The following is a 19,995-nucleotide window of genomic DNA, read 5'->3' as shown; positions in this document are numbered from 1 at the left end:
CACAAGTAACACATTAAATAAAAGGAGACATTTGGAGTAAAATTACTGAAATACTAATGTATTGTAGAATTTAAACATATAATCAAAGTAATATTTACAAAGCCAAAAAGTCCTTTTTTTCAGTGTGTGTGTGTGTGTGTGTGTGTGTGTGTGTCGCATAACGCTGTACTTGGCACTATGACTGATTCGATGTAAGCATGTAAATGCCATTCCCTAACCGTCATGTTCATATAGCCCCGCCTACTTTGTACGCCACCGCCTGCTTATAGGTTGTCTCTCATGTCCGTCAATCCTTTCATCCAATCGAATGAGAAGGGGCGGAACATGACGCACGTTGGGGTATTAATTAAAAGCACCCTGCGTCTCCTGTGTTAATCCTGTTGTGTTTTCTGTAGCAAGGATTAAAGTCGTCAAAAGATATCCAGGTATTTATAACATTTTAAAGCTCATTTGGCTGCATTACTTTGATATATTAACAAGATAAAACGCTGTTGTAATGATTTAAACGTGTTAAAACGTAATATGGCATCTAGACGTAAAATGTAACACTAAATGGTTGTTATTTGTATGTATTGTGTGTTTGTTATATAGGTAGAAGCTTGCATTAGAAAATATATGCATAAGTGAGGAAATAATGTGGGTTTCTTGTATTTACAGTAAAATAAGCATCATGGCTCTGGACAGATGTGGCCTCCTCTGCAAATACACGCTGTTAATTTTCAACCTCATCTTTGCAGTAAGTGGTTTAATAATTATGATACTTCCTATTTTAATTCTTCCCTTTTTTGTTTACTTTATAGTGTTCTGTGCAAGTTTTAACGCTGTGAATAACTAATGGTTTGTAAGTGTTTCTGAGGTTGGGTTGCCGTACGGAGTTTGGCGGACCATCTCACACATGCACACTGCAGATAGGGCAGGGCGGCAGATCGGGTAGTGACAGCAGGTATGACACCGCCTCTGTGTGGTCACGTGAAGGAGAAAGGAAAACAAAATATTTTAAAACAGGGGTGTCCAAACATTTTCCCCCGAGGGGTAATTATACTTTACATGAAGGTTTATGTACAAATTAACTGTATATTAATAACACATTTAGGAATTAAATAAAAACTGTGCACAAAATAACAATAAAACTGTTTACATGTGTTAACCACAATATAAACATTAGTGTATTGGTATTAATAAAGATATTAATGATAAAAAAATAGATTATTGATCTTTTTTATTCATATCTATATCCCTAGTCAAGTATTTGTTGAATTACTTTTTTACATTTTTGAATTCCACTGCTGTAATATGTAAAATAACATAGCGATTAAGCATGGTATTCTCTGTTTTGCACAATTATTCATATCAATTCAGATCTAATTGTGTCACGGTTTGGCTAGAAGCTGGGCCCAGCAGTCAGAACAAGATCTCAGTAGTTTTATTTTGTTTTTCTCTGCTATCATGTTGCCTTGTGGTTGTGAGTATTTTGTGGTTTGACTGGTGTTAGTGTGACTCTCCGTCCCTGTTGGTTTCATTCTGCACTTTTACATGACACCTCTTCGCATCAACACACACACACACACACACACACACACACACACACACACACACACACACACACACACACACACACACACACACACACACACACACACACACACACACACACACACACACAACACACACACACACACACACACACACACACACACACACACACACACACACACACACACACACACACACACACACACACACACACACACGTTTGCAAGGCTGTTGACTGTTAGTCCAGCAACGCCCTCTGCTGGCGGCACATTCGATTACAACAGACACCTATACACTCTACAACACACACCTACTCACTGTACAAAACACACAGCTCCTAAAGCATATAATATATATCGGGCTACAGCCATTGTACATTTTATTATGTGAAGCACTATATGGTTTCATGAAAAATATCTAGTGTTTATTTGTAGATATCTACTAAAGCATACAAATAAAGTGTGTAATGTAGGCCTGTTACATATATTATTGAGTGATATATATTATACACACTGTTCTGCTTTCTGCACTGACCTCAGCAGCTGTTTTCACTGTAAACATTGCGTCACAATGAAAGCAGTTGTATAAAAAAAAGAATAGCCTAACATCCAGGGGAGATGTGATTAGTGAGTAAACAAACGGTAAAGGGCAGAAAGTCTGATGCACATTTGATCATCTTAAATAACTCATAATCGGGAACAGTTTGCAGAGCTGTGCTTCGTTAACATAAGTCCAGCCATGCGTCACGCCACTTTTAAACATCACTGTTGGCTGTTACCCTCGGTTATAGCTCCTCCAGAGACACTCCTCTCTCCTCTCTCCTCTCTCCTCTACATCAGTGCACCCAGTTTTAATTCTTTGTGTTTTTCTGTGGTTGTGCAGCTGGTAGGGTTTGTGTTCCTGGGTCTGGGCCTGTGGCTGAGGTTCAGCGATGGCACCAGAGTATTCTATGAATTCGATGACTTCTCAAGTACATTCAATATGGGTCAGTACATATGTGGCATGATTTCTCCAGAATAAACATATTGTGTGTCTGAAACATATTTAATCACAGATCTTTATATATTTTTTTAAGCGGTGACTGTCCTGATTATCACGGGCTTGGTGATGCTGATCGTCGTCGTGTTTGGAGTCTACGGCGCCTGCAACGAGAAACGATGCACCCTGCTAACGGTGAGACTTCTTAACACAGTGACTTCTGTGTATACAGCCATTTTATGTGATTGCAAAAGCCTGCCTTACACAACTGGCTTACTGTAACTAGTGCAGAACTCACTTTTAGATATGTTGTTTCCTTTGTCTAATATGCAAACATAACAACCTGAAAAGGAGCATTATTTTCTCAGTTTCCTATTGAGAAAGTTCCACATGCGAGCGAGGAACGGAGAATGTATAAATATTAGGGCTGTCAAGTTAATAATAACGCGTTAACGCAAAAAAAAATTAACGCCACTAATTATTTTAACGCGATTAACGCATGTGTATTTTTTGTCCTCGGCCGCCCCGTAGTTTCAGAGCGCATTGAGATTAAAATACCATCTACAAGCTGATGCTGACAGCCCCGCTCCTGCCGCCTGCTTGTGGCAAGGCAAGGCAAGTTTATTTATATAGCACCTTTCAACACAAGGCAATTCAAAGTGCTATACAAAAAATGAAAGACATTCAGAAAATGGCATTTAAAATCAGTCATTAAAAAGAAAAGATAATAAAATAAACATTAAAAGAAAAATACATACAAGTTACAGTGCAGTTTAAGATGTGAATAGTTCAATTAAAAGCGGCGACAAAAAGAAAAGTCTTCAGCCTGCAGACCACACTTCCACGCTCACCGGCAGGCCCGGGCCCGTTCTCATTTCATCAAATGTCCCTCCTCGACTCCTCGACTCCTCGGTCCTCCGGTAGTGACCCGGAAATGAATTTTAGCGCGCCATGTTGAAGGACATCTCATTTCTCGAAATGCACATCGAGGACCGAGCATCGAGCGTCGAGGAGGCTCTCTGGAGGAGCTATAACCGAGGATACACTGATGGGTCCTCCACGGCTCCTTCGTGGATGCATTTCCGGCAACAGTGATGTTTCAAAGAGTCGAGACGCACGGCCGGACTTATCTCAGCCAATGACAGCTCTGCATGCATCCCCTGGATATTATTTTATTAACTGCTTTCATCGCGACGCGATGTTTACAGTGAGAACAGCTGTGAGGTCCGTGCAGAAAGCAGAGCAGTGTGTATAATCAGGGCTGCCAACATTTGAGTTCAGCTTGGAGTGAGATTTTATTTTTGGTGAACCGAAAAAAGAAACGTTCATGTGTACAGTGTTACAAATGTATTGAACATGTACAAACTAGGGTTTCCCATTAATGTACCGGGTGCTACAGTGGAATACGCACATACACAGTGTACCCGCTACTCTTACAATCAAGTGCTATTTTATAAGTGGGGGTCCTCACCTCCTCTAGGGGGGTCCGTGGGCATGCTTCCCCTGGAAGATTTTTTTTTAAATATTGAAGTTAAATGCATCAATCTGGTGCACTTTGAGAGCAAAATGAATTTATGGATACATCTCTCAACATCCATATGAAACAGAACTGTAAACAGATTTTCTTTTTCTTTATGGATATTTTACAAATCACTCACCTTTTAAACTGTATTCTTGTTTTACTGTCATATAGTATTTCATAACTGTTTTTCATTTATTCTCATAAATGGTGACCAAACCGTTTGAGACCCACTGAGATAACTAGACTAAAGTTAACTATCTAAACACTCAGAGAGTCCCTTACCTCACTGAGCTGTAGTTATCTCTCTCAGTCTGACAGGAGAGAGCTCTCCTCTCCTTGTTTTAGAAACAGCTTCTAATATCCGTTAGCGCAGCAACAACAATGCAAATAGTGAGTTTGGTAGAAATATACTGTATAATAGTAAAGTTATTCAAGATAATGCCAAATTTATTGAAGATTTACATTATAAATATTCCCCCAAATTATTCAAAAGCATATTCTTCCAAACTCCTTGCTGTAGTATGACCACCAGGAGACTATTGATGTGTGGTGATTTTGGTAGTAATATACTGTATAATAGTGAATATTATTTAATTCTCTTTTTTCGGAGTTGCACTTTGCAGACGGTCCCTGAGCACTCGTTTCTTCTCCGGCTGCGGATAGAGACCAATGTAACGTGTCCAGCTCGGAGGACGGCGCGTATTGGCTTTTTTTTATCAAAATGTGATTGTAGTTCGTTGTCCTTACCACGGTTCTTAGGAGACGTCATTTGTGTCTGAATAACGTTTTGCTCATGAGTTATTGATCCGTGAAATCCGAATCTCCCAATATTGTTCCAACTTTACTGAACTAAGCCAGAAGACCGTCTCATTTCGTAGACCGCTCGGTTTGCTGTTCCTTCACTTTATTTTTATATTTATATACATTTATTTTGGACGAAAACTTAGCGTGAGGAAAGGCAAGTGTGGCGTGAGTGCGTGAGATATGGGTTGATTGCGTGACTCTCACGCTCAATGCGTGAGTGTTGGCAGCCCTGGTATAATATATATCAGTGACGTGCGGTGAGGTTCATGGCTGGTGAGGCACTGAGTCAGATTTACAAATATTATATTTTGACCTTAATCGAAATATTCGGTTATTTTCAAAAGCTTTTTTAGTCTGATGCTTCGATTCATTTTAAACAGACCGTTCAACAAAAGTATACCCAAAATCCCCATTTTCATTACAAATGTGGTCTTACCTTGACTTGAAGATGAAGTCCATGCTATCCTTCTGGACAACAATCTCTATTACTTTTTTGTAAAAGTCCTCCTTATCTTCCTGTAGTTTCAAAAGTCTAGTTTGTTGTTACGTCTACCGTCTCTGCGTAGAATTACAGTAGCAACAAGAACCTGTGGGCTCACGTGCGCCCCCTTCAGTGCGGCAGAGGTTATGGCTGCCTCCCCTGGTGCATTTTCATTGCCGTTGATACCAGCGAGCCTAAATATCATATATACGTGAAATAAGTTATTTAGAGACTATGGATGGCGAGGATAAATGTAATAAAGGGATCTACAAACATTACATTGGTGACCTACAGTGAGATGGTAACAGACATGCGCTTAGGGCCCGCTTTCCAGCCAGTTTCTGTGGGGTGACGCATTCTGAGGTGAGGCAGATCTCATCTGTGCCTCAACTCAGCCCACAGTAAATGGCTTGAGCGCGCTCACAAAATAAGTGCCCGCGCTGCATTAGTGCCCGCGCTCCAGCAAGTTACTGTGGGCTTACGAGAGGCAGAGCACGCCCCTGCCTCACTTGTCATCGCTCCCGTAGCGGAGCTCGGCAAATTTGCTGATTTTGACTCTGAGGCTCTGCCTCCCCTGCCTCCACTGACTGCACGTCACTGATATATATCATATCACTCAGTATAACAGGCCTACTCTCTTTATTTGCTTTAGTTTAGTAGATATCTACAAACAAAGTCGATATTGTTCTAAAACCATTTAGTGCTTCACATAATAAAATACACAACGGCTGTAGCCTGATTATATGCTTTAGGAGCTGTAGGTGCGTGTGTGTGGTGTAGGTGTGTGTGGTACAGTGTGTGCGTAGATGCAGCGGACAGACAGGTCTCAGTTGGTTTGGTGTCCTCTGCTTACTTGTAATACTTGTAAATAAAACTTTTGACCCGTCATTTATTTCCCTCATTGTAGCGACCAGAGAGGGGGGGGGGGGGGGATATATCCAGTCTCTGATAGTGTTACGTTATTATGAGAGTGCTCTGTTTGATTCTGAAATTGTATATATTTATATAAATATATACATATATGTGTTTGTGTCTGTGTCTGTGTGTATGTCCGCATCTGTAGCCTGTTATTGTCTCATTATACCGCACTGTGAATGAATTAAAAGTAAATATATAAGTCGTCATGAACACATCTGTCCATCAGACAGAGGGCTGCTGTGCCTCCTGTCATCATTAATGGGCGTCTCTTTAAAATGACCGCTCAGAGGAGAGGAGTTCTCATTTCTCTAACCGCCTGCTGCTTCCCCTCCTCTCTCCTCCGCTCCCCTCCTCGGCTCCTCCGCTCGCATCTCCTGTGGGCGGGACTAAGTCTCGAGGATAGGAGTCGAGGAGGGGAGTCGAGGAGGGACATTTGATGAAATGAGAACTGGGCCTCGTTAGGACTGGCTCACTTTATGGCGCATTTCCATTACAGTTTAGGAACTGGGGCAGTATCTATAGTAACGCAGTGTAGGCGGAGCCGTGACGTGATCTTCAGAGGACCCCAGAAAAACAACACAGCCGTTAGCTGTTAGCACTCAGAGCTCACAGCTCCTCATATATGTTCAGAAACTAGACAAAAGTTAAACAAGTACAAACCACAGACTGCCTGTGTCATGGTGAATACAGTCGCTGCTTTATTTATGTCTGTATAGGCCGTTGTTGTGAGTGTGGACGGTCGGGGCATATACTGCGTTAGCTTAGCCAATCTCCATTTAGAAAACAAGCATTTTAAAAGGTTTTTCCCCTGCCGTCTGTCTGCAGACTTGACAAAGCATTAATTCATGGTTTTTACTAACCGGTATCAGTATGTTGTTACTTCGGCATCATTTTGAAACGTGTATTACAATTAAATCACGGTCAAATATGTCCATCTTGTTGTAGTTGTTGCCCCCTTGCCAGCGACGCTTTCTCTAGTTTAGCAAACTCAGCCCGACTCAGCCTCGTTGTCTCGGCCCTGGCCCCACGATTTTATGAGGCCAGAAAAACTGTGAATTAGGACCCGCCGGCCGGTACTAGGCCAAGTGGAAACGCAACCAAAGACGGGCCGCTGACGTCACAGCCCTCTTAAACCGGGCTGCGGGCTGTAGTGGAAACGCGCCATAAGTGTGGCGCGAATGAGGCACACCTTACGTGTTGTTGTTGTTGTTGTTAGCATCTGATGCTAGCTAGCTGCGCTAACGGATATAAGGAGCTGTTTCAATGAAAACAGAGGAGCGACATTTCGCCGACAACTGCGCCGAGCACTTGACTTTATGCAGGTAGCCAGACAGTGGGACATTGTACGAAAAGTCAGCACACTCAGCACGGATAGTGCGCGCAACATGATTGCAGCGTCCAGGCAGCTCCCGTTCGAGCATATATGCCTTGATGCTGCACATAGCTCCAACGATCCATCACAGTGTCTCCACATTCTCTCACACACACACACACACACACACACACACACACACACACACACACACACACACACACTGTATTGTATTATTGTATGAGAGAGGTTCCAGGTTGAATTGAGGCGAATATTTGTAATGTTCAGGTTGTTGTGTTTAATATTCATGAGAATATTTGTCATTGTTCAAATGATAATAAACAAACATATAAAGCATATTTGTCCACTCATATGTTGATAAGAGTATTAAAAACTAGAAAAATATCCCTCTAAGGTACATTTAGAACAGATAAAAAATGTGCGATTAATTTGCGATTAATCGCGATTAACTATGGACAATCATGCGATTAATCGCGATTAAATATTTTAATCGACTGACAGCCCTAATAAATATCCTTCAGTTTCTCAAGAAATCAGCTGGGTTTACTTTCCGCTTCCTCTCTGTGTAGTTTTTGGTCCTGGTGTCCATCCTGGCAGTTGCTGTGGTTGTTTTTGGAGTGATTGCTAATTCCAGGAAAGTCGAGGTAAGATGGAACGAAAACAAACAAGAGAAGAATAAATGTTTAAAATGAAAATACTTTATGTATGTTCATGAAATTGTGTTTTATTTTTCAGAGTGGATTTAGCTTTGCGAACTTCTACTCTAGCATATATTTGCTGTGTGTGGCTAACAGCGACCCAGTTCTTGCTGTCACTCTCACATTCATCCAAAAACTGGTAAGCACTTTATTTCCTTCTTCCATTTGTTAAATGGAAGAAGATTACAACTTTAATTCAAAATTGTTGTTTGTCTTATATTGTTTCAGACTTGAGATGGCAACATGAATTACTCCTTACACCGAACCAGAGTGTTTTTAATATAATATAAAATAAAAGACAGCATGAAATAAATGATTCGAATTGAATAAATTGTGTAAATACATAAATGAACCAACATTTTCTTCAAATAATTGATTTGAAAAATAATTTAATTTAATTTAAAAGTGCTACTTCACTAATAAATAACCCCAAAAAAACATATGTTATCAATAAAAACTCTCCAAACATATAACTAAAATGAGTATTTAATAATATCTTTGGAGTCAGTTTTTATTCTAAAAAATCTCTTAATTCTTTGCCTTATTTATATAATTGAAAATGTGTTTAAATTAGAGTAGATTTGCTTATTACTCATGTCTTTATTTACTTCCACATTGATTATATAATGTGAGATGTAAAATATGTGGTTGTGATTCTTATTTATTTAATTGTCAGTGTTTTAAATCTCCCTTCATCTCGTTCCTCTGTAGCTTCACTGCTGTGGAGAGACCGGGATACCGTCGTTAGACTTTGCCAAGGAAACCTGTCCCGACCCAGACTCCTTTTCAGATCCCTTCTTGATGGATGTAAGTTAATGCCACTTAGCATTTTACTGTCATACTTTAGCCAGCATGCTAATGTACTATGCCAAATCCAAGCTTATATGTGTCCAGTATTGTATGAATTTGAGTTACGATATTTTTTAAAGACACTTACAATGTGGGTTCACTGCCCCCTAATAGTCGATTAATCACTAGTCGACTAATAAAGTCTTAATCAAGCAATTTTTCATTCGTCGAACATCATTTTACCTCTTCTTTCATTTTTATCTTTTTGTATTTCAACGTTTATTATCATGATTTAGCCTGTTAGCAATTAAATATGACAACACAAAGTTAGTATATCCGTCCAGTATCGTTTGATTTGAGTTATGATGTGTTCACTTAAGACAGTATTACAATGTTGGTTAACCTGTATTTGAAACGGACAAATAAATAAAAATATATAATATTCGACACGTTTACTAACATAGTTTAGCCTGTTAGCATGCTAGCAGTTAACTATGACAAAACTACATTTGTATATCCCTCATTCCCTCCAGTATTGTGTAGGATTTTTAGTTAGTATGTGTTCACTTAACCTGTTAAACCCCATCCCCCCGCCGGCGGGGGGAAAAACGCATCATCTGCAGGAAACAGCGTCTGAGGGCTTCTTAATATTTAATAAACTATGAATGTTTCATATCCATGTAACGGGGAGAAACTAATGATATGAAACATTTTTAGCAAAAAAAAACACAAGACTAACGCTGAGCCTCTGAATTAGCCCTGAGCGGAAAAAAAAAATATATATATAAAATATACTCACGGTATAAAACCCTTATTACTTATCGTAAATGCAAATCCAACCCATCGATTAACATTGTGAGATTACACAGATTTAACACTATTACAATGTAGGTTTACGTGTTTGTAAACTGACCAAAAATTAACATCTATTTTTCATATTTTCCTTCTAATATTTGCCACGTTGTTAGCATGCTAGCAGTTAACTGTGACAAAAGTTTGTATATCTTTCAAGTATCGTTTGATTTTGAGTTATTATTTGTTCACTAAAAGACACTTACAATGTAGGTGTTTGAAACGGATACAAAAAACACCCCTTTCCTCCTTCTCTTAGAATATTTACCACATTTAGTATCTTTGTTGCTAGCTTATTTTAAACTGTTAGCATGCTAGCAGTTAGCTATTACGAAACTAAGTTTGTTTATCTGTTCAGTGTTGTAAGATTTTTAAAAACACTATAACATGTGGGATTACATGTCTGACAAAAAATAAACCTATTCTTTCCCTCTTTTTCTTAGATTATTTGCCACATTTAATATCTTAGTTAGCCTATTTTAGCCTGTTAGCAGGCTAGCAATTATCTCTCCAGTGTTGTAGGATTTTGAGTTAAGATCTGTTTTAACTTTAGAAATTAGTACATTCTAGGTTTATATGTGTTAAACCGACAATAATTCCCTTTTTTCTTGGTGCTACAGGCTTGTCCTGGGGTGATTGTTGATGTCTTCATCAACAAAGCACCGCTGGTGATGGGCCTGTTCGTCGGAACTGGAGTTATTTTGGTAAGAGTAGTGAGTCTTGTATATCTTGTTGAAAAAAACAGCTCCATTCACTTTCAACATGCTTCATTTTGTCATCTCTCATTGTTCATAAAGTTATTACTTGTGGTCTAACCCTATGACCTCCTTTCTCTCTTTTAAAAAAAACTCCTCCCCCTGTCTTGATTCAAACTAATATTTCCCTAACCTTTTTTCACTCTCTTCATCACTGCTTCCCAAAAGCTCCTGGCTTTGATTTGCAGCTCAATCCTTGCTAAAAAGCTCAAGACCCCATCCTCTCCTCAGTACACCATCCTGACTTAGCCTCCACCATCTCAGCTTGAATATATCCCCACCTCCACCTCCATTTCCTACTCGTACCCCGAACAGAAGCCGGTGGTCTTCACACCTCTGACTGTGGCCAACATCCCCATAGTTATAACTTAGAGAGCACTTTTACCACAATGCTCGGGCATAGAGGATACAGATCTGGGTTTATTTTCACATTCACATTACTTCATGTTCATCTCTTCTGTGCTGTGGGGTCTCTTCAGCTCCCTTTAAAGGAAAAATCCACCCTTAAAGGCACAAATATAACGGCACTTAAGTTATTGGATCTTTTATGTTGTTTTACGTTTTTATTCCATTAGATAATGGAAAAATGCTTATCTGCAAATATTTTCCAAGCACTACTAAAGAAGGGGAATGAGAAATATTTAAGCAAAAGAGCAATTATTTTTCAATACATTTTTTTTAAATGTGTTATTATTTAAATACTGCACATATTTAAGAACCTTAATTAGTTTTTAAGCATGTTTATCTATGGTCAAAAAATACATATATCCAGGGTTGGATTTTTCCTTAAAGTGTCTTCATATCTCTCATATCATTTTGCCTTCCACACAAGTCTCTTTGTGTGGCTGCATGCTAATTGCTAGCCTGGGCTGGTACCTGTCTTACATCAAAACTCCTTCTGTGGCTGGTGTGACCCGGGTGAGGAAGCCTGGCTCTTATTCCCATCCCTCCTCTTCACCTCCCCTCCTCCCTTTGTGTCTGAATGACAGGTTGTTGCCCTGGTCTGCAGCATTGTCTTCCTGACACTGACCAAGAGAGAGCAGCAGGAGATCACTGCGCGATACAACCCTCCAACAGGAAGTTATCAAACCCTCCAACCAATTTTGTCCTGCAAATCCCTCGTCGGCTGGACGAGCTACTAACGTTAAGCTACGAGTGGCTACTAACGTTAGCTGCTGTCTACTTCTCCTCCCAGCTCGATCATCTGCCATGCTGTGGATCTTTCTGTGTTTCTGGCTCTTTCCCCATCTCTGGTCGGCAGGTCCAGGGACGTGTACACATAGACATCGAAGTGGGCTTTAGCCCCTGCCCTTTTTCTTCCTCCAGAGAAAGTTATTTTTTTAAATATTTATTTTTAATAAATGAATATATATCTACTGCTGTTTGCGCACAGTGTCCCTTTCCAAAAAATATATATTGATTGAATAAAAAATATATATATCAGGTCGGGAGATTAGACTGTCAAGTTCCGATGCTCTCTCTACCCTCCCACCCTCCACGTTTCGCACACAGCGGTGCGGACAGTCATCGGCAGTCACCTCAGACAGACAGGTAGCAGCACCTCCAACCTCACAGTCCCATGTTATGCCGGCTTTTCTTGGCTTGTTTGAAGGTGAGTGGTGATGAACAAATGACTAAACTGCCAGTGCCTCTAGTTTACAGAGCTTAGCCAAAAGCCAAAAACCAAATAGTTAAAGTGGACCTATCATGCTATATTTGAATAATATAGTGTAGGACCATACCTATATAAGGCATATTTATACTTTTTTTTTTTTTCAAAATACCAAACAGATCATGCATTTTAGCCATGCCTCATTTTGCTCAATTTGACATTTTTTAGATCTGTTTTAGCAAGGGTTGATTCAGTGAGAACAGCACCATCTAGAGGCCTGGCATATGTACTACAACGTCTCCAGCGCTTTCGAACGGCAATGCCGTGGTTGTCTCCTCCTGATTGGTGGAGTTGGCCCAATAGCTGTAGCGCCACCGTCCTGACGTCAGGACAGTGTTCAAATCTGGATCAGTTTTTATCAGATCCGTTGCAGCCCCTTTTTTAGAGATTTGGGTATGGAGGAAAATAGAGAGGGTTGTGTTTTCTGACACTTGGTGAGTTCCCTGGAACACCGGGGACACATATTCATGTATAAAAGACGTACAAAAGTGCATTTTGCATGATAGGTGGCTAATGGATAAGTTAGCTCATGGGCGTAGGCTAATGTACTGTACTTAAGGGGAGACACTACAGGTGAATACAGTAAAATGTGTATCTAATAACGTCATCACAATCGCCACATTGATATGCAAATTAGACGTTACATATAGCCTAATCAAATTGCGCCAATTTGCATGCAGTTACCAAGGCATTGCAGGAGAAAAGGATAAAAAAAAAAAAAATACATATCACCTCACAACTTCCCCAGATAGTCAAGTCAGTATTTTCCCCTGAAATGTTATGTTTAAATGCAGATTAGCTTAAAATCTATAGATGAATTCAGACAGGTAGTAAAACGAACACCATTTATATGTGTTTTTTGGAAGTTTTCTTTCCATTAGTGAAAGAAAACATTGAAGCAAAATAGACCAAAATGTACAAGTACATGAAAAAACGATATTTTTGCCTGTAATGTCCTTAAACAGTAACTTCATAATTCTGATTGTTGTCTGCTCTTGTGCGTAGTGTTAGTTGAATTATGTTGAGTATTAAACAATTGCGTGAGTGTGAGGGTATTAAAATAAATGTGTCCGTAAGTCTTTTATAAATTATTATGGGAAGTGCCCTTTTTCTCACTTGAGCTCCTGCCCCCCCAAAATGTCTGTGCACGTCCCTGGGCAGGTCGGTGGCAAACACAAACAGCTACCAACTCTGCATCTGTCCTCCTGACCCTCAAGCACTTGATGTAAAAATCCATTAGCTCATTTAGACCTGAATAATTAGCACAACAAGGTAAAAGAGTCATCTTTATAATGCAAAAGATGTTGACAAAGACTATGTAACATTTGTAAACATATATTTAAATTATTATATGACAAATATGTAAAATTAGACAATACATTTTAAAGCACAAGTATACAGACAGGACGTCACAATTAAATAAAAACATATATTAAATACAAATTTTACTGAAAAAGAAGTGACGAATGAATGCAAAATCCAGGATTCGACAACTCAACCATCAAAATACGGAGCGAAAAGTTTAACCACAAGAGTCAAGACATGAGCTACCACTAAACGACTGAAAATTACCATAAAAAAACCCCTAAAATCACAAAAAATCGAATAGCGGACTATACGTTTAATTTTCAAATGCGCGTTCCCGTGACAAGGGGTGCATTTCACGGCGGGGGTGCATCATTTTGCACAACACCATATGATGCTAAAGTACTCCATCACGCAGCTGCTCGAGTTAATACATTACAGCACTCCAACCTGTATCTCAGCACAGTCAACACATGATCACTTTCATTTTTCCACCACAATATTCACATTTGTATTCCTTCATGCTCTTGCAATCTAATTGTTGTGATCAAATGCATCAAGTGTCTTGTTCAGTATTTCTTGTCCTTCTCTTTGTCTTTGCCCTGTAGTTTTTACACTATACGTTTTCTAATAAATATTCCATTCGGGGCTTTTCCCCTTTTCTTCATCAAGACTTGTGTTTCTGTTATTTCCATGAAACAAAACCAGAGTGCAGGTGTGTAAAAATGTTTATTTCAATTCTCACATGTCACTGTCAGGACCTTTGAGGGAAAAACACAAGTTAGTGTCGTGATAAACGAGTCCACATGTCACAGTCTGCTTTCTCACTCGCCTATTTTCTGCATTTACATTCCTTAGTCACCTGGTAGTCACATCCTGTCTCTCTCTCTCACTCTGTTACACCCATCAGCTCCATTAGTATATAGGCCCACTTCACTTTCACCTCAGTGCCAGATCGTACTTTGCAGCATGCCAGTCTTTCCCGCATTACCTTCCAGATTGCTCTCCCGGTTTCAACCCTGCCTGTCCCTGACCAGCCTGCCTCGCCTGATTCCTGACCCTGCCTGTACCCGGACTATTCTGCCTCGCCTGCTCCCTGACCCGGTCTGTACCTGCGACTCCCGTCTTGCTTTCTCCTGGAACCCTCGCCTGTCCCCGACCAGCCCTTTGCCTACTATCTGCCGTTTCGTCTCCTACCAGCTTATTGCCTTTAATAAAGCTGGTTACCAACTATCCCTGGTTTCCCGTATGTTGCATTTTGGTTCTCAGCTCGTTTGTGACACCACATATATTCGTTGGTTATCACATATTTGATTTTTCTATAGTCTTGAATTGTGCTTTAGAAAGGCATGTTTGTAAAGCCCTTTCGAATGATGCAATACTAAGTGAAACATAATTACTTAATTGGGTAATGGGAATGCAAGCAGACACAGATAAGAAACAAGTGACATCACTATGTAACACTCAAGCTTCTATTGGTTATCGCTGCAACACATTGTACATGATAGGCTAAGGGGCGGGACATCTCTAAGAGGTTGACCAATCACAACAGAGCTGGCCAGCTAACCAATCAGAGCAGACTGGGCTCTGGTTTCAGACAGAGGGTGAAAAGAGGTGCTGCAGCACAGGCAGTATGAGAAAAATAAAGAGCTTTTTGAACATTAAAGCATGGAGACATGTCCCAGTAGAGACACTACATACTGATATACACCTGAACATCATCAGGAGAGGACTCTTTAAAGTAGAGACACTACATACTGATATACACCTGAACATCAGCAGGAGAGGACTCTTTAAAGTAGAGACACTACATACTGATATACACCTGAACATCAGCAGGAGAGGACTCTTTAAAGTAGATGCACTACATACTGATATACACCTGAACATCAGCAGGAGAGGACTCTTTAAAGTAGAGACACTACATACTGATATACACCTGAACATCAGCAGGAGAGGACTCTTTAAAGTAGAGACACTACATACTGATGTACACCTGAACATCAGCAGGAGAGGACTCTTTAAAGTAGAGACACTAAATACTGATATTATATACACCTGAACATCAGCAGGAGAGGACTCTTTAAAGTAGAGACACTACATACTGATATACACCTGAACATCAGCAGGAGAGGACTCTTTAAAGTAGAGACACTACATACTGATATACACCTGAACATCAGCAGGAGAGGACTCTTTAAAGTAGAGACACTACATACTGATATACACCTGAACATCAGCAGGAGAGGACTCTTTCAAGTAGAGACACTAAATACTGATATTATATGCACCTGAAAAGGAGCAGGAGAGGACTCTTTAAAGTAGAGACACTACATACTGATGTACACCTGAACATCAGCAGGAGAGGACTCTTTAAAGTAGAGACACTACATACTGATATACACCTGAACATCAGCAGGAGAGGACTCTTTAAAGTAGAGACACTAAATACTGATATTATATGCACCTGAAAAGGAGCAGGAGAGGACTCTTTAAAGTAGAGACACTACATACTGATGTACACCTGAACATCAGCAGGAGAGGACTCTTTAAAGTAGAGACACTAAATACTGATATTATATACACCTGAACATCAGCAGGAGAGGACTCTTTAAAGTAGAGACACTACATACTGATATACACCTGAACATCAGCAGGAGAGGACTCTTTAAAGTAGAGACACTACATACTGATATACACCTGAACATCAGCAGGAGAGGACTCTTTAAAGTAGAGACACTACATACTGATATACACCTGAACATCAGCAGGAGAGGACTCTTTAAAGTAGAGACACTAAATACTGATATACACTTGAACATCAGCAGGAGAGGACTCTTTAAAGTAGAGACACTACATACTGATATACACCTGAACATCAGCAGGAGAGGACTCTTTAAAGTAGAGACACTACATACTGATATACACCTGAACATCAGCAGGAGAGGACTCTTTAAAGTAGAGACACTAAATACTGATATTATATGCACCTGAAAAGGAACAGGAGAGGACTCTTTAAAGTAGAGACACTACATACTGATGTACACCTGAACATCAGCAGGAGAGGACTCTTTAAAGTAGAGACACTACATACTGATATACACCTGAACATCAGCAGGAGAGGACTCTTTAAAGTAGAGACACTAAATACTGATATTATATGCACCTGAAAAGGAGCAGGAGAGGACTCTTTAAAGTAGAGACACTACATACTGATGTACACCTGAACATCAGCAGGAGAGGACTCTTTAAAGTAGAGACACTAAATACTGATATTATATACACCTGAACATCAGCAGGAGAGGACTCTTTAAAGTAGAGACACTACATACTGATATACAGCTGAACATCAGCAGGAGAGGACTCTTTAAAGTAGAGACACTACATACTGATATACACCTGAACATCAGCAGGAGAGGACTCTTTAAAGTAGAGACACTACATACTGATATACACCTGAACATCAGCAGGAGAGGACTCTTTAAAGTAGAGACACTAAATACTGATATACACTTGAACATCAGCAGGAGAGGACTCTTTAAAGTAGAGACACTACATACTGATATACACCTGAACATCAGCAGGAGAGGACTCTTTAAAGTAGAGACACTACATACTTATATACACCTGAACATCAGCAGGAGAGGACTCTTTAAAGTAGAGACACTACATACTGATATACACCTGAACATCAGCAGGAGAGAACTCTTTAAAGTAGAGACACTACATACTGATATACACCTGAACATCAGCAGGAGAGGACTCTTTAAAGTAGAGACACTACACACTGATATACACCTGAACATCAGCAGGAGAGGACTCTTTAAAGTAGAGACACTACATACTGATATACACCTGAACATCAGCAGGAGAGGACTCTTTAAAGTAGAGACACTACATACTGATATACACCTGAACATCAGCAGGAGAGGACTCTTTAAAGTAGAGACACTACATACTGATATACACCTGAACATCAGCAGGAGAGAACTCTTTAAAGGGCCCATGTCATGGCCATTTCCACTGATCATAATTACATTGTTGAGGTATACTAAAATAGATTTATACTGTGCAATTTTCCAAACTCACATTGGTTTCGCATACAGCATCTCTGTCAAGCATGTGTATTCAGCAGTATTCACTTTCTCCACTAAACGACTCGTTGGAGCTCTTGCCCCCCCCTCCCTGTGAGCCTAGTGTGCTCCGATTGGTCAGCTCGGCCACTCGTTCTGATTAGTCAACCACCAGAGAGGCTGCGCCCATGTCAGTGCTTTTCCCGGCTGCTCTCAGCGTAACATCAGTCTTATCATGGCGTCGGTACAGCGGTATATTTTATATACATATATATTTTTAACTGTTGTTATAGAAGAGTGTGACGGCCCCAGGGCCTTTGTCTTACGATGGGGTGGAGCTGAAGAGGCTAATCAGCACGATCACGGACACCTCCGGACACAGTCTCTCTCCAAAGCGGCTGCAGGAAGACTAACTCTGCGATCCTCTCAACCACCTATCTTTGCATTTACCACAATAAATGTGCCGTGGTTTTGTAAACTCGTGTATGTCTCCTTGTCTTTCCGTTGTGGCCTACGAGCTACTCTCATAACAAAGAGTAAGTTATTTTTACCCGTTATAAACTACTACTGTTTGATGAGAAATCAAATCATGGTTTGCTATATATGAATTCAGGGAAGAAAGGATAGGCCTACTAAGTATTTCCATTAAACTTTATTTTTAGAAATGTACAAAATGAACATAAATATACATATATACACACGGTATATCATTCATTCCTCCTCCTCGCATCTTGCCTGCGCACAGTCGGTGCGGTGCCTTTTAGCACCCTCAGTAGTAGTAGAATCCCTTCCCCGTCATGGATTGTCCGCCAGGATCTGGCTGGACGAAATCAAATGCAAATCACAAAATATTAGAGAAACTTAGTTGTTTTAGATTCGTTAGTAGTAGTTGTGTAATGAACAGCTTGCCTGCTAATATGCTAACCTAGCTTTGTTTACCTTGGTAGCTAACACGATATGAACGTTAGCTTGGAGGAAAGGCAACTATAATGCAGTGTAATAAAACTACTATGAACAAAAGCTAGTGGTTCATATTAGGCTAGCAATAACGTGTTTATAATTGCAATCGTATACGGGTATTCTGCTACCATACAATGTAACTTGCATGAATACATTGTTTTGCGCTAGCATACAGCTAGCCTCGTTAGCTACATGCAGTATATGTACGGTCACAATGTACGGTAAATCACAGTACAGTATACTGTATGAGTATTCCGTGTGTGTGACTGCAGACATTCTCCTGCCATGACAAACATGTAAGGCCATCTGCTGACATTGTAGTTGATATATTTAAACGCTAGCAACGTAGCATCACAAAAATGTTTTTCTGACCAAAACTAGCTCTAGCTCCGTGTGTTAGATCGCTACGCCAGCTATAATGTAATTACGTTTCGCGACTGACCGGCAAATCACCCGGAGTATACTGTCAATAGGTATTTTGTGTGTGAATGCAGACATTCTCCTGCTATGAGATACATGTATGCAAGGCCATCTGCTGATATTAGAGTTGATATATGGAAACTCTAGCAACTTAGTTAGCACAGTTAGCACTGTGTCAATGGCTTAGCAGTCCAACACAGTTTACACATTTAAACAGTCTTGTTTGATAAATACACAAATAACAATGCAAACTTACAGGTTGTATACCCAGATCTTCCCCTGCTCCAAACGGTCCAAACAAGCTGTGCATATCCGGCCTCAAACTGGGCAATGTTTTGGAAGCTTTCGTCTGTGAAATGCCGGTTCTTCGAACCTCTGGAGGAGGAACACGCCGCTGCTGGTGTGGCCATAGCTCTTCGGGATTGGTCCATTTCGTTCCGGGTACCGCATGACATCATGCGGTACCCGGAAGAATCAAATGGGCAGTGACGTATCTCCAACGAGGCGTTTTGGGGAGGTATTTTCTGTGTTAGAGTTTTACTCGCTACAGGGTGTACTTTGAGGGTTTTGACTCTGCACACCGTTTACATGCATAAAAACCTTCATAACACACAAGGGGACGGGTAATAACCGGAAAAGCATGACATGGGAGCTTTAAAGTAGAGACACTACATACTGATATACACCTGAACATCAGCAGGAGAGGACTCTTTAAAGTAGAGACACTACACACTGATATACACCTGAACATCAGCAGGAGAGGACTCTTTAAAGTAGAGACACTACATACTGATATACACCTGAACATCAGCAGGAGGGGACTCTTTAAAGTAGAGACACTACATACTGATATACAGTACACCTGAAAAGGAGCAGGAGAGGACTCTTTAAGTAAAGAAGGG

At 40.2% G+C, this 19,995-nt stretch overlaps 1 protein-coding gene across 2 annotated transcripts; it reads left to right on the top strand.

Annotated features, from left to right (window-relative positions):
- Nucleotides 1-217: 217 nt before the first annotated feature.
- On the top strand, nucleotides 218-12,039 carry LOC117483290 (CD81 antigen-like). Of its 2 annotated transcripts, none has more exons than XM_034131559.1 (9): nucleotides 218-425; nucleotides 658-736; nucleotides 2,416-2,518; nucleotides 2,609-2,706; nucleotides 8,139-8,213; nucleotides 8,305-8,406; nucleotides 8,979-9,074; nucleotides 10,529-10,612; nucleotides 11,653-12,039. In XM_034131559.1, exons 2-9 carry the CDS (start codon nucleotides 671-673, stop codon nucleotides 11,803-11,805), a joined length of 777 nt encoding a protein of 258 aa, XP_033987450.1. In that variant the 5' UTR covers nucleotides 218-425; nucleotides 658-670; the 3' UTR covers nucleotides 11,806-12,039. The 2 variants fall into 2 exon arrangements, with proteins under 2 accessions (XP_033987450.1, XP_033987451.1); XM_034131560.1 differs by having other exon boundaries at nucleotides 220-425; nucleotides 10,832-12,039.
- The last annotated feature ends 7,956 nt before the right edge of the window (nucleotides 12,040-19,995 follow it).

The sequence above is a fragment of the Trematomus bernacchii genome, unplaced genomic scaffold (assembly GCF_902827165.1).
Source record: "Trematomus bernacchii unplaced genomic scaffold, fTreBer1.1, whole genome shotgun sequence".
In the NCBI taxonomy this organism is placed as follows: Eukaryota; Metazoa; Chordata; class Actinopteri; order Perciformes; family Nototheniidae; genus Trematomus; species Trematomus bernacchii.
The sequence above is the reverse complement of the archived record's forward strand: the minus strand, read 5'-3'. Positions and strand labels throughout refer to the sequence as shown.

Bases quoted from the DNA above. Each gene is read 5' to 3' on its own strand.
- LOC117483290 (XM_034131559.1), top strand. From the start codon at position 671: ATGGCTCTGGACAGATGTGGCCTCCTCTGCAAATACACGCTGTTAATT. The intron at 2,519-2,608 runs GTCAGTACATAT...TATTTTTTTAAG, and splicing joins CTCAAGTACATTCAATATGG to CGGTGACTGTCCTGATTATC. The intron at 8,407-8,978 runs GTAAGCACTTTA...GTTCCTCTGTAG, and splicing joins TCACATTCATCCAAAAACTG to CTTCACTGCTGTGGAGAGAC.